At 39.5% G+C, this 14,148-nt stretch overlaps 1 protein-coding gene across 1 annotated transcript in view; it reads right to left on the bottom strand.

Annotated features, from left to right (window-relative positions):
- Positions 1-2,896: 2,896 nt before the first annotated feature.
- Positions 2,897-14,148, bottom strand: part of LOC139698136 (uncharacterized) — a 36,988-nt gene continuing 25,736 nt past the window's right edge. Inside the window, exons 4-8 of the mRNA XM_071597059.1 lie at positions 8,798-9,135; positions 7,697-7,872; positions 7,265-7,558; positions 5,743-6,330; positions 2,897-3,736 (exon numbers count right to left, since the gene is read on the bottom strand). Of these exons, the coding sequence (XP_071453160.1) occupies positions 3,301-3,736; positions 5,743-6,330; positions 7,265-7,558; positions 7,697-7,872; positions 8,798-9,135 (1,832 nt within the window). The 3' untranslated portion in view covers positions 2,897-3,300. The remainder of the gene's footprint in view (positions 3,737-5,742; positions 6,331-7,264; positions 7,559-7,696; positions 7,873-8,797; positions 9,136-14,148) is intronic.

A 14,148-nucleotide genomic window follows, 5' to 3' on the forward strand; every position in this document is an offset into this window, starting at 1 on the left:
TATATATTACCTTTAGAGTATATGTTGTTATAAAATTGTTTAGTAGACGACAATTTATGTTTGTATGTACACATTAAATATTTTTTAAAGTCACACCAAATGCATAGCAGCATTTGAAAATAAAAGTGTATATTTTTTTCAAGAATGAAATATATATTCCTTGAATGCTAATTTACTCTTGCGTACACAATTGACAAAACAAAACCAAATTCTTCTAGATATGAATCTGAAGACAGCAAAATGCAAAGACGTTATTGAAGGAGATCACAATTTCCTGATTAGATATTAAAGAATGTCTATTATAATAAGGCAGTATGGATGGCATGATCTTTGGAAAATCGGTGACCATAGTGCTTGCAGCTATAGCTTCCTCTGGGGGTTAAGCTATCTTCAGGCATGCCTTCATGCCCATTGAAGGTAATTCCTGATTTCAAAGGAGATTCCCAGAGTAGCCTTGTTATAATAGACAAACCATGAATGACAACTTTTTTTTGGTGGCAGATAGATAGACTATGGCTATAGTTTTTAGACAATAGGGTTTTCCTGAAGGCATCTCAACATACCCACTGGCCAATTTAAGTGTGCTAAACATACTTTGGTTTTGATGACATTCAATCAACTTGATCTTGGTACAGTCCTAGAAAATAAATCTGTATGACTTAACTTGAGATAATTCTATTGCCTTGTTAGTTATGAGACAGGATTCATTTTGCTTGTAGGTGAGGTGAGACTTGATGATACTTGTTCATTTTATTAGGCACAATGACCTATTTAAATACCGTCTATAATCAAATAGCATTATCAAATTGCATCTTGTTAAATAATGATGAATAATGTCTTACCATATTTGACTGAGTCTCCCCCTTCTGAGTCATTTCATGCAGATTTATTGTATTGAATTGTATGATAACAAAACAAGAAGTTTTAGAAATTTTATATATGGTAGTAAAAATAAACAAAGAAAATACATAGTATTTAAACGTAGGATATTTTAATAATAGTTATCACAATTCATCATGATTATGTATGCCCAACCTTGGCAACAGATTTTGTTGTCCCACTCCCCCCCCCCCATTCTTTGCTGTATATTCAGTGATTTTCTTATGTCTATGTCTCTTACCTGAGGATAGCTATGTGTGTCAAAACTTGCATTGTAAAATAAAATTTTATTTTGTGGAAAAGTGATATATCCTTAATTTATTATGGATTCCTTCCATCATGTGAACCCTGGGATTGTTTATTTAATCTCCTCTCATTGTAGTTCAGATACCACTGTGCCCATTTTTTTCTTTGGTCGATTATCATTTAATAAAAGAAACAATGCAGCTAAAGCAAAAACAATTAAAAGAAAAATCATATTAAAGTTTTATACAAATATGTTTATACTAGTATGCACTGAAACCATCAAACACCTCATTGATGCCAGAAATTGAGTACTAGTATTTGCCTTCAGGAAAACAGCACACCTGCAAATACAATTTTTTTTAGGGAAGGGCCATGAATGATCTTATGAAAGAAGTTTCTTATTATCATATTGAAAACTAGTGAATATTTGAGCAAAACCTAATTGAAGTTACATCAAACAACAAGACGGTCATTTCATATTTAATCTGACAAAGCCTTTACTTGGGAAGACTTTTAATTAACAGCTTTTTTTCAAAGAAAAACTCCCTTTCATTCAATGCTGACATTTTAATCATGGTAACTCAATGCTAAGTTTTATCCACCATAATTCTGACATTATGTATAGGTATCAAATCAAAGAGTAACAAGCACATAATTATCGAATCAAAGTAAAAACATGTAGAAACATTATTACTTGAGTTGAAATTAGTGTCAACTTGTTACTGCATTTAAATGGAGGCCAAAAAAATACTTATGCCCTTCACTGATAAAAATGTGCTCACTTATTAGGTACAATGACATGAAATTCAACTCTTATAATCTCTCAAAAGTGCATAATTTGGATCCATTAGCACCAAAACAAAAAAAATGATGGTCCAAATTTATCAAAATATAGTCTCCTTATGACAGAAAGATTATTGTCAGCAAGTTTATATATTATTATTTTTACTAAGCCTTTTGCGGTATTTTCCATTTACCTTCTTCCTAAATTATTGCTAGGCAGTAATAAACACACTGAGGATTGGATACCAATAGAAAAGAATTGTGAAACACTGATTGATATGTTTAGATTATTTTGTTAGTATACATTGTACCTAATTAATTGTATAATCATTTTAATTTACCATAATTTTCCAAATATAATATGCTTATAAATATGATATGCATCTTGTTTTGATTACAGTATCCTGATAGGACCTGCAAACCAGTCAATTTGGGCATCAAGCATATGCCATCCAAGCACAAGGATTCTCAAAAAACTGTTTGTCTTACCTCACATTGGCCAGATTTTTCAATATCCTACTGGTTTGACTTTGCTTTCTATTGTAGCTTAAGCAGGAGATAATCACATTTACTTCCATTTGCTAAGACTTGGTTTAGGCTCACTATGCATACATTTGGCACTATATCTGTCAAAAACAATGAGTTTTGATTGTAAGTTATACCAGCAGCAAGCAAGTTTTTGAGCATGGAAGAGCAAGGGGTTCACATCTGCCAGCCACAATCAGTTGAAAATACTATTTGGGTAGTTGGTCAGTCAAACATTGATCATTAAATTAATAATGTAACTGCTCTTCAAACACTTAGAGAAGTCCCTTAAACTTCTTTTACTTATATTGGCTGCAAATACTTACTTGAGCTATATTTTTCAAATAAAAGTATTTATATATTTTAGTAAAAATTCGATCTGTCAGGTACACACAATGCATACCTTTATTTTAAAGGATAAAAGGATATTATATTAAGAAAATTATGGATATGATAGGTATATTATAACCATGTCTACCAACTTTCTCACTGAAAAATATCTTAATTTCAAACTGACTCCATAGGTGTACCGAGAAATATTCTTCAATAAAATGTTCCCAATATTTGAACATTGGTACTATTTTGCCTTGGATCAAATATATAAGTAGGTATTCAGACAATGTGAGTTGAGCATGTGATTATACTGGAGTGTTAAACACCTATGCTTCTGCTTGCATTTCACTGAATCCATTTCCAGGACTAACCAAGAAGATTTTAAAAAATTTTGAACATTGGATAAAATGAAACATTGCATACATCAGAAAAGTTGGTAGCCATGAATGGTAAATGCAATTTATTGAATGATTACTTAACACAGGATCTACTTATTTGAGCAGAACTCGATTCATCAACAACTCCACTCCTTCACTATGACGGCGTGTCATTTGAGTGGAATTTCCTCAGTTCTGCCTTGATGGCTTGGATGAGAGGGATAGCGGGGTCAGAGGCCGGCATTTGAGGGTCGACCATCACAAGGGTCGTGTCTATGGATGGAGCAGGGGGTGGGGGTGAGTCATGGGGAACCGAAGGTGGGATGGACGTCACGTGATGGTGGTGGTGGAAAGGGCCAGCACTGACAGGACGGGTGAAGAGCCCAAGGGTTGAGGAGACTCTCCCGCTGCTAATGGGTGAATCCGCCACCTCTGTTGGGCCCCAGGCACCACGGGGACCAGCCGATGCCACACGTCCCCTTCGGTGACCGGCGCTCCAAGCATTTCCCCCTACCTCCGATGTCAGCGGTCGTGACATAGAAGTCTTTGGTCTTGGTGGCCTCTCCATATATCCAAGAAGAGGTTCCTCCGCCCTATTGGAGGCAGATATCATAGAATTAATTCAAAATAAATGTCCAGAACTTTTAAGGCTTCTTTCATGAATAATGTCAGGGAGTTTTTCATAATTTTTATGATAAAATGGCATGTATTCCAACAACAGACCTTTAACTTTCCAGGCTGATGCTCTACCAATTCAGCTATAAAGAGAAGGAAATGGGCCATATGGGCAAAATTCACATTCAAATATGAGAATCTAAGCAAGCAAGAAAGCATAATGACCGCAGCAAACTCTTGGCCACAGAAACTAGGCACTTTGTTGGATAAACCGCTGTGGATTAAAGTTTATGTACAAATGCAACATCCTCATCCTAATAATGTATAGATCTGAATATTAATTTGTTGGTTTGTTTGGGAACAAATCAAGCCAAGTTGTTATACAGTAAGCACTCCTAATTTTTTTACATAAATGTGCTAAGTTCTGACTTAGATATGCTTTCCTAGAAATTTTTTGAATTGAAAAATATCGATTATTTAAATAAAAGTTTTTTCAACATACATATGGCAGCATTTGTTTCACACAACACAAAATTTCAATTCATCTATTTCAATGAAGATTGACATTGAAACTGTCAATTTTTGCTCTAGCTATTATATCACTTACAAATATAAGTGTACATTATCATTTATGCCGACAGCTGAGCAGATGCTTCATGCAAAGTAAAACTTCTGCGGCTGACTCAAAATTTTATGTCTTTAATCATTTCTTTCAAATTTAACTTTACATTTACACCATATTTTATTTAACTACCTTTTTGGAATTCAATGATCTTAAATTATTTCTTTTATGATTAATATTTCAAGTTCATAAGTTCATATATTACAATTCAGTCTTCATTATCCTGGCAAAATCAAATGGAATATATCACAATAATGATCAAAATATGTTGCATATAAAAATGTATTGCATTAATGATCAAATTAATGTTATTTACCATAACAGTATTTCAGAATGATGTATATAAATAAAGGAAATTATTTTATTACGAATTATTTATATTTTACGTACACAACATTACCACCTTGCATACCTACACAAAAAGGCCTGTAACATGAATAATCCAGTTACAGCTGAATGGATGAATTGGTCCGGTGTAGCCACTAGTATGTATATACACATACGTGGGGTGTGAATACACACACACACACACACACACACACACACACACACACACACACACGCATATATATATATATATATATATATATATATATATATATATATATATATATATATATACATGGAAATAGATATAAGGAAAAGGAATAGGAACAAATATGAAGGACGAACATAGGAGAGGTGGGGAAGGCGGTATTGAGCAGATCACAAGCTCAAAAATATTTCCTAGACCGGTACTTGAACCCCAAATCTTTCCACTTGGCAGGCTGTTGTTCTAACCACTTGAGTTATCGAGGTAACGTAATTTACCCTGAGATTTGTAAGTCTTTTATATGAACCAAGTGCCCCAATTCTTTGGCCAAGAGATGGGGCAGGGGTCCGTTTCACCCACCAAAAGAGAAAAACACGAGACACAAGAGAAAGGATAGTAGGTAAGCAATCATATAACATAAAAAAGGATAGGAACAGTACATTTCGTGGTATGCATAGTCAGGAGGAGAAGAGCCGCATTGGCCATATATACGTTCAAACATGAAATCCCGCCATAAGGTGAACAAAGATACATTCTCATGGAAATAGATACGAGGGAAAGGGATAGGAACACATATAAAGGACGAGCACACGGTTGGAGCATCCGCCCGGCAAGTGGAAAGATCCGGTGTTCTAGTCCCGATCAAGGAAATATTTTTGCGTTTGTGATTTGCTCGATTCTGCTTTCCCCACCTCTCCTGTGCTTGTCCTATATATGTGTTCCTATCCCTTTTCCTTATATCTATTTCCATGTATCTATTTCCACGCACGCACATATATACATATGTGCGTGCGTGCATATGTTGTCTTGAATATCTACGCTGTACATACCTTGTGTAAGCCGACTGAGATCTGAAGTCAACGCGTGATGGCCCAGGGGGAGGGAGGTGATGGTGTTGTGCTCTGCTCTCCTCCAAGACACCAGTTCCCCCCAACTTCTCTGTTTTTGTCTGCTCACCATACCGCTTCCCAAAGAGCACCAAAGTGTCATCCAACAGGTCGTGGAAGCGCCTCCTCAACCTCGCCCCCTCCCCCAGTGGAAGGATGAGGTTGTCATCCGGGTGCTGCTGCAAGAGGCTCCCCCTACTCCCGCCAATCACCAGGGCGCTCTCACGCCTCAGCTCTCTCTGCCGTCGAACAACCTCGAACACCTTGGGACCCAGAACGCCAGGGTCCTCACCGTCAATGCTACCATGCCGGGAGTGCCTCGATGTGTTTGCTGCATAGATCCCTTTCCTCTGTGGCTCAAATGCAGAGGCCTCTGGGTAAATGTCCAGGTGGCGGACGCTGACTGAGTCTCTTGCTACCGGGTGACGGTTGCCCTCCAGTACAAGGGCGAGGGGCTCTGGGATGTTTGCCCCCTTGGGGAAAGCCCTGACAGAGGGCATTGAGAGGTATGAAGTTGGACTTGCCAATGTCCTGCGTGTAGAAATCGAAATGCCTGGTTATTTTACAGTCATGACTCGACAAATACTGTAAAGGAGACTTGGTAAAGGAAATATTTTTTAAGAAATAAAATTTTTGCTAAGAAATTTAAAGAATGGTCATTCATTAGAACTACGTCACAAATGTAATAATTTTTTTTTACGTTTTCCATTGCCAAAGAGAATGGCTTGAATATGAGCCTAGGTATCTAAAATCAAATAAATACGAGGGCTGTCAAGAAAGTAAATTACGTTTTGACCTACCATGGGGGTGGGTAGGGCTAGAGCAACAGGTAAAAAACCACATACAATTGAAATTCATACGCAACTTTGTGAAGTGTGCGGAGAAAGAATAATGAGTGAAGGCGGCGTGAGGCAGTTGTGCATTCAGTTTTAAAATGGCCGCACCAATGTTCACGACTAGGACCGTAGTGGTATGCCTAGCTTTGTGACAGATGAACTGGAAGATGGCCAGTTCTTGCACATCATGGACATTTGCCATTTCACTCATAAACCTACAACACCACTGACGTACAACACCGTCACTCATCCCTTAGTTGGGGCACTGCACAAACTTCCTGATGAACGTTAGCAGCTTTGAAGTTTATTGCCAGTAAAAACCTTATCACTGAACGGATTTTATACTTGTTGGGATTTCCGATTGTATCGTTCATTTGAATTGTAACTTTAAACATAGGAGAAGTGGCGCGGCCTTCCAAACACTGCAGTTCGAGGCGTACTGCCCCAATCTGTGTGTCAATACAGCAAAACTTCGGCTACCCCCACTATTCCGCTCGCTAAACGCAAAAGGAGGATACTTTCTGGACAGCCTTCGTATTTGCACTGAGAAATGAATAGTAATAATGAAACATTTTGCACGTGAAGGACAGTATAAACAATTTTTTCGTTGTTTGTGCTAACTCGTGTACCTGTGAATGGGTAAGGGTGACGAAATCCAATCCTGCTCTCCTTCCGACACGCCCATGATGTCTTCCTGCAGAACGGGCGAGGGCTCCCTCCCCCTCGCGTGCTCTTCCCTCCGGAGACTGGCCGAGGGATATCGCTGCTGAAGGCCGGTGGGGCCCCGTCCTGCGGGCCTTCGCTTCCTCCTCACCGCCACCCTCTCCCCCCTCCCCTGCTGGTGGTGTAGCCGTCTCTTGGTCGATGCCCTCGTGACACTCCCGTAGTCCTCATCCTCCTCGTCTTCGTCCTCCTCCGCGCCCCTGGGGTGGGCGTGGTGATTGTATTCCTCCACCACCACCTCCTCCCCTTCCTCCTCACCTTCCCCCTCTTCCTCCCCGCCCCCCCCAATATCCACGCGGCGATGCTCTCCGGATGGGTGGCGACGATGCTCTACTTGCGGCGGCTGCCGGAACTGGGCCTTCCGCCCTCCGCCAGCTCTGCGCGGGTGACGCTCACCGTCGAGGGACACGGCCGATTCTGGTCTGCGAGGAGGGGCCGAGGGCGCCGGGAAGACATCGCTGTGCTTCGGCAGCCACGAGGGGCCTTTGGACGACCCGGCGGGTCGGATCACCAGCTAAAAAAAACATAATCGAAGGGGTGGTGAATGTTTGACCACTTCCACTTCAAAACTTATGAAACTCTATACTGTGCACGAGGTAGTTTTTGCGCCATATTATACACAAAGCTAAGTTTTCATGCATCCGTTTTTGCGGTGCCAATGGCAGAGCATCCAATCAGGGCGCGCGAAGATGAACGAGACAGAAGTTACGCATCTCTCAGCTATTGATGAGTCAAGAGTTGTGGCGAAGAGCGAAAACGGACGCTCACTCCCTCTCATTTGTTCATCTACCAACTAAAGACAAAAGATTAAGGGTCATTGCTTCTGTTTCCGTACAGCGCTCCGCAGGCATGAAAATGGTGTATACGGGGATGTAAAAAAGGATCGTAGAACAGGATGCATGAAAGCTCAGCTCTAGAAGGGATCGAAATTTTCTTTTTTTCTAAACACTTGACACCACGGTATACCAAACCCTAGACAATTGGGTTTGGAGGTAAGTAGAATCGAGGGACTATTTGCAGCACACTCTCATCCCCTTGTTAAGAACGTAACCCCAACAATTTAAGGAACTCGTCCAAAAGCCATTCAGTAAGTCTCTATCTTAGGTGACCTCTTCGGTTTAGGATTGAGCTTTAAAAAAAGTACTTAATGCTGGTGGAAATAGCAACATCACTGGAAAAAAAATTCGAAGAGTAGCCAAATAAACGAAATGAAAAACACAATATCCGAGGAACCTGAATATTATTGATATTAAAAACTTGTCTTTCCATTTTACCAAGATCGTTCGGAGCTGAATTGATTCGAGTTGGGAGCATTTTTAATCACACGAGTGGCTAAAAATCTTTTATGCAATGGTTAAAATCTGCAAAATTCGCTGATTTTTTACTGTAGGAAGACTGCCATAGTTTAGGTCTCTCGGAGCAAACAGCTAACGACTTACCTTTGCGTCGGGGTCGCTCTCCGCTCCCTCGTATCCGAGGTTGGTGCACGCTCCTGACTCGAACACCTGCCTCCTGTTGGCGGTACCGAGGGCCCCCGAAGTGTCGCCGTCCCTCCCTTCGGACCCGGTGGCCAGAGCCGAGACGTCGCTGGGGTCGCTCCCAGAAACGAGGCGCCTCTGCCGCTGTTTCTTGCGCTGCCGCTTGGCGATGCAGGCGAGGAGGCCGGCGAGGAGGAGGACGAGGATCCCGGCGGCGACAGCCACCACGACCACCGCCCACGCGTGGCCCTTCCATACTCCGTTGGACGACATGGTGCGACCAGACTCCTTCAGGTAGGCTGTGGGTACAAGAGGGCCACGGGTGTCATTAATTCACGACACAGCAATTTGTAGAAGCGAGTCCGATCGGCCGGGTTTTCGAGAAGTGTGCCCGTGATCAGAAATTATTTAAGCAACCTCCCTCTACGTGAAGATCTATCAGATATAAGCTCACCTTCCATCCCCATCGAACGCCCATCAATCAGGCATCGCTATTTTTTTAGAGCGCATATAAATTTGAAGTGTGCCTTACAATCCATCTACCGATCAGTTTAATCACATCTATATAATACCCCGCAACTGGCCTTTAGGGCGTAATACACTCACACGAGCAGTATAATATTGGGACGGCACAATAGAGCACAAATAAAATAGTAGCACTTAAAAGGACACTCACACAGTAAATTGTTTAAGCTTTCGGCCTTCTTCAAGCAAGACTCACCTGAAGAAGGCCGAAAGCTCAAACAATTTACCGATATCAATTAATCGATATATATATATATATATATATATATATATACATATATATATATATACATATATATACATACATGTATATATATATATATATATATATATATATATATATATATAAGGGGGCCACGGTAGTCCAGGGGTAGAGCGTTGGACTGCGGTGGGCCCGGGTTCGATTCTCAGGCAAGCCTCTCTGGGCAGCTCCATCTCAGCTCCATCCAACAAAAATTCTAGTTGGCACGGCCGTAGAAACGTCAACTTGATATGTAAATGTCCTTCTTATATATATATATATATATATATATATATATATATATACATACATATATATATATGTATATATATATGTATATATATATGTATATATATATGTATATATATGTATATACATATATATATATATATAAACATATATATATATATATATATATATATATATATATATATATATATATATATATATATATATATATATATATATATATGTTTATAAAACACTTAAACAAATGAAACATTCCAAAATAAATCACGCAATAAATGAAGTGTTTGACAAAGCCATTACATTTAAGTTACCTACTATACTATATATTCGGGTCCTTGGGTTTCGATTTTCTTATTGCGTACCGTGCAAGGGAAGAGCGAGTACTTGAATCTGTCTTTGACGGTTCATATCACTCTCATAATTTAGTCCCGATGGTTGAATCTTCCAATACAATTTGGAGTCATAATAATTGCCTCAGGTGCCCTATATATTTCTAAAACTCATGTAATTGGTCTTGACTGCTTTCTTTGAGAATCAAGATCTTCCAACCTGATTCCATCAGCATAATCGTGACGCTTACTCTTTTCTGGTAACAATATTTAACAAACCCCGAGGGTTTCCTCGGAAACTTATTGGATTCCGTTCTTATTGGATAGCGTTTTCTCTCGTGAATTCCAGATAATTAATAACCTCTTGGGTTGGGTTTAACATCTCTCAATCTAAGAAAACAAAGCACCTGTATCCTAATTAATAAAAGTTGGAGCTTTACACGGAAACTCAATTTTTCAACAATTTTTAAAATTCCTTGATGTGGGTGCAAGACCTATTCGTGCCTTTAAGGTTCTGCCTATATTCTTGTGCTGAAACTTTTTTGTATGAGCTTCATTGATTCCATCTTCTATTACGTACAATCAAATTTTGGATGATTGCATATTGGTTCACTATTTTCTGCCCCCAGACCGGTTCCGACCCCAGGAAAGGCTTTGGACTTCTGGAAAGGTCTTTTGATTTATGGTTTAAAAACTATCTTTTGTATCCCCTGTGAGATAAGTGATAGCGTATATTTCCCGTCAAAGACTTTCAAAACTTTATACTCCGACCTCGGGAATGAGAAAAGGACCGTCGAGAATCCACTACCGAGTGGATTCGGCGATATGATCGGTCTCAAATCTTTCCACTTTAATGCCAATTCATCTCATTTCCCACATATTCATTCGCCACATTTTGCCATCTCAACCATTTTTAACTGGCTCCCTCCCCCATCGATTTGACGTTGGATGTTGCTGAATTCTTCTAATCGTATATTCTTACTCCGGTTTTTTGTCTTAACTTTTTTTTACCCTAATTTCCCTCTCCTACGACCGGCACTCGCTTCTCACACAAACCGTTCTAGTATCTGCGTAAATAAAACTGTTGCATTTCCCCAGAATATTTTCCCAAGTGATAATGGATATCCTTCACTCGAACCGACTTAATTTACAGTTTCAGGTCCAACTTTGTGAAATTCCTTCATGATGAGGGTAAAAAAATAACAGAAACTTTACATTCCCACACACATTTAATGCCCTACGGCCATGGTTTCGATTCTGCGCATCATCATCAGGTACAATATAACGAAATTTTTAATCTTATATACTCAGGTGCCAAGAGGGGAGTAAGGTAGGGGAAGTAAGGGAGAGGGGGGGTTAGTGAAGTTGCAGCACTCATTAGTGGGTGAAGGGAAGGTGAGGGTATGTATTGGACGGTTACTGCCTCAGACGATAGATGGAACCGACTTGATCGCTTTCGATTCATTTCATGGTAAGAAACCTTTTTTTTATAATGACCATGGAAAAATTAGTAAACGTTGATCATTCGAAAGTTTTTTTTTACACTTTCTTCAATTGGGTTTAATTCTTAGGTTATGATACTAATTACTATTGTTCATTGTATTGATGATTACTATGGGAGGTTTAAAAAATCCTTTTTAGCATTGTAGGGGCTTTTCAACAAAATAAAACTGGGGAACGCAGGGCTCCGCATTAACAAGAGTAAATGTTTACCAGGAATTTTTTCCACAGCTTCATAGCTGAAGCTGGGCAAACAGTCTACTCTACCCCTCTGAATTTGAAACACGCTAATGACCCATGCCTTAATTATACCTTCCCATGCATGGAATGATTTTTCAAAAAGGTTTTTTTTTGACAGATTAGCCTGGAAAATACTTAAAGAATCACAGACTTCAGAGCTTATTCGTCTAATCCGAAAAAAATAATGTAGCTCGAGCAAGTTTTCCTAATATCCTAGGAAATCCTAGCTCCAAACACTAAAGGTTGGCATTTGGTTTGTGACTTTTTCCAAAACCGCAGTTATGTTGCAAATCAGGGGCCATGGTAATGCCGTAACCCAGATACTACACTCACTGGCACTCAGGCGTACCCTAGGGTCGTACACTCAGGGACCATGCAAATGCCCGCTGAGTGAAGTTGTCCACCGAGATTCCGAGGGAGATGAAAATATTCCAAAAAATCCCTAGTCTCCAAATTGTCTACTGTGCAGCACCAAGACCTTTTGCGAATACTGTAAACCATTAAAGCTATGAAAAAAGGAGATTTTTAAACGACTGCCGAGCATTATGGCGTGTTTTGTCAATATTCTGTATTGAAATAATAAGTATGGATTTTGAGAAGATAAATCATCTGTCCTCAATTTAAAAAATAAAAGCCACTGACCTGGAGGTTGCAGACAGGGGGCCAGATGATAAATCTAAAATGTGGATTTAAGGGTTAATACCAGTATCAGTATTGCTAACTGCATTGAATAGCCTCTTCGCTTACGCATTACAACCATCACCATGAAGAGGATATATATAGAAACACTAAAGGAGGAAAATCATACATCCTCAAGGTGTGTTTAGCTAACTCGGTGAGTACAGTAGTTAACTAACTCGTTGGAAAACCTTGAAATAGATGGTTCAGATCTTTGGATCTAACCATGTGGTATGAACGTGGTTTTGCCCGGCAAAAGATTTCTGCTTGTGTTGAATATTACGGAGCGATACAAACTTAATTGACGGCGTATCTAGAAAATCCCATTACTAATGCAGGTGACACTTTGGGGGTAGAATACGATTCGTGGAATGGGAGGATGGCACATGAAAACTGGCTCCGAGTCGAACCCGAACGATGTCAAAATTAAGTGTTGAATTGAAACACTGGTTTACTGGTTTGGAACGAAAAGTTCTAAAAATATTACTAGATGATAAAGCGAGCCAAGTAAAATGCTATTTACTTCATGCTCCTGGATCCTTTTTGCTGACCCCTGCCCGAAGTATTAAGTTCGATAATTGAAACTGGTTTTCGAAAAAGACAATGAACTTCATACGTTCTCAATTTAGAGTTTTAAAACGAGATGGAAGCGGGATTTACGAGTACACACTTTTCTCGTGCTCAATAAAAAAATTATTTCTCTTACCCGAGCTTTCAACAAAAAATTCTGTAACTGATTTTTAAATTTCATTTATTATATTCAGTTTTTTTTTAGGGGCACTCAAGTGTTTGCCTTAAAAAATAATCGTGCTAATCGGAATCCCTCTTTTCATCGGAGAAAATCCCAAAACAACCGCGTATCACGAGCGCAGACCGAGGTGCGTGACCTCTTTCAAAACATTCGTGTTTCGATTGGGGGAAATGTCACAGCCAGTCATCGGACCGAATCCGAATTGCCTTTGCGGGCAGGATACCAACTTAAAGCTCGGATAAAATATTTATTCGGTCCCCTGCAGCGTCAGATGAAAATTTAATTAAGATACGCTCTGTCTCACCAGATTACTTTCTTCCAACGCCATGAGGTGATCGTTTCCTTTCCGTCTTCCAAAGCGAGATCTCCCTCTCAAACTACTCGCCTTATTCTTCATAAGAGCTAAGAGACACTCGGTTTTGACTCATACGTGCATCAGAGGCTATTGGCAGTGGAGAATAAATGATTAAGATAAAACGTTTATCACATTTCCATAGAAGTGAGAATGGGCAACCTTTTATGCATTATGTGCCTCAATTACTCAATTTTTATCGTGAAATAATCTACCAGCAACGTGGCCCAAGTTATGGGGAATTAGGATTTCCTTTTCTTTGTCATGGGATAATTTTTATTCGTCTTTATTCGAAAAATTTAGTTGTACAAAGAGCTTAGCATATTTTGATACTTGAACTTGCATCTGTTAGCATAGAGCTGTGTTTTTTAATGAAAAGGGCTACGGAAAAATTAAATCATCCTCAACTGTATATAGCCTGACCAATTTCAAACTAATCAAAATAAA

This window comes from Hetaerina americana, unplaced genomic scaffold, assembly GCF_022747635.1.
Source record: "Hetaerina americana unplaced genomic scaffold, ioHetAmer1.1.p SCAF_8, whole genome shotgun sequence".
NCBI classification, from domain to species: domain Eukaryota; kingdom Metazoa; phylum Arthropoda; class Insecta; order Odonata; family Calopterygidae; genus Hetaerina; species Hetaerina americana.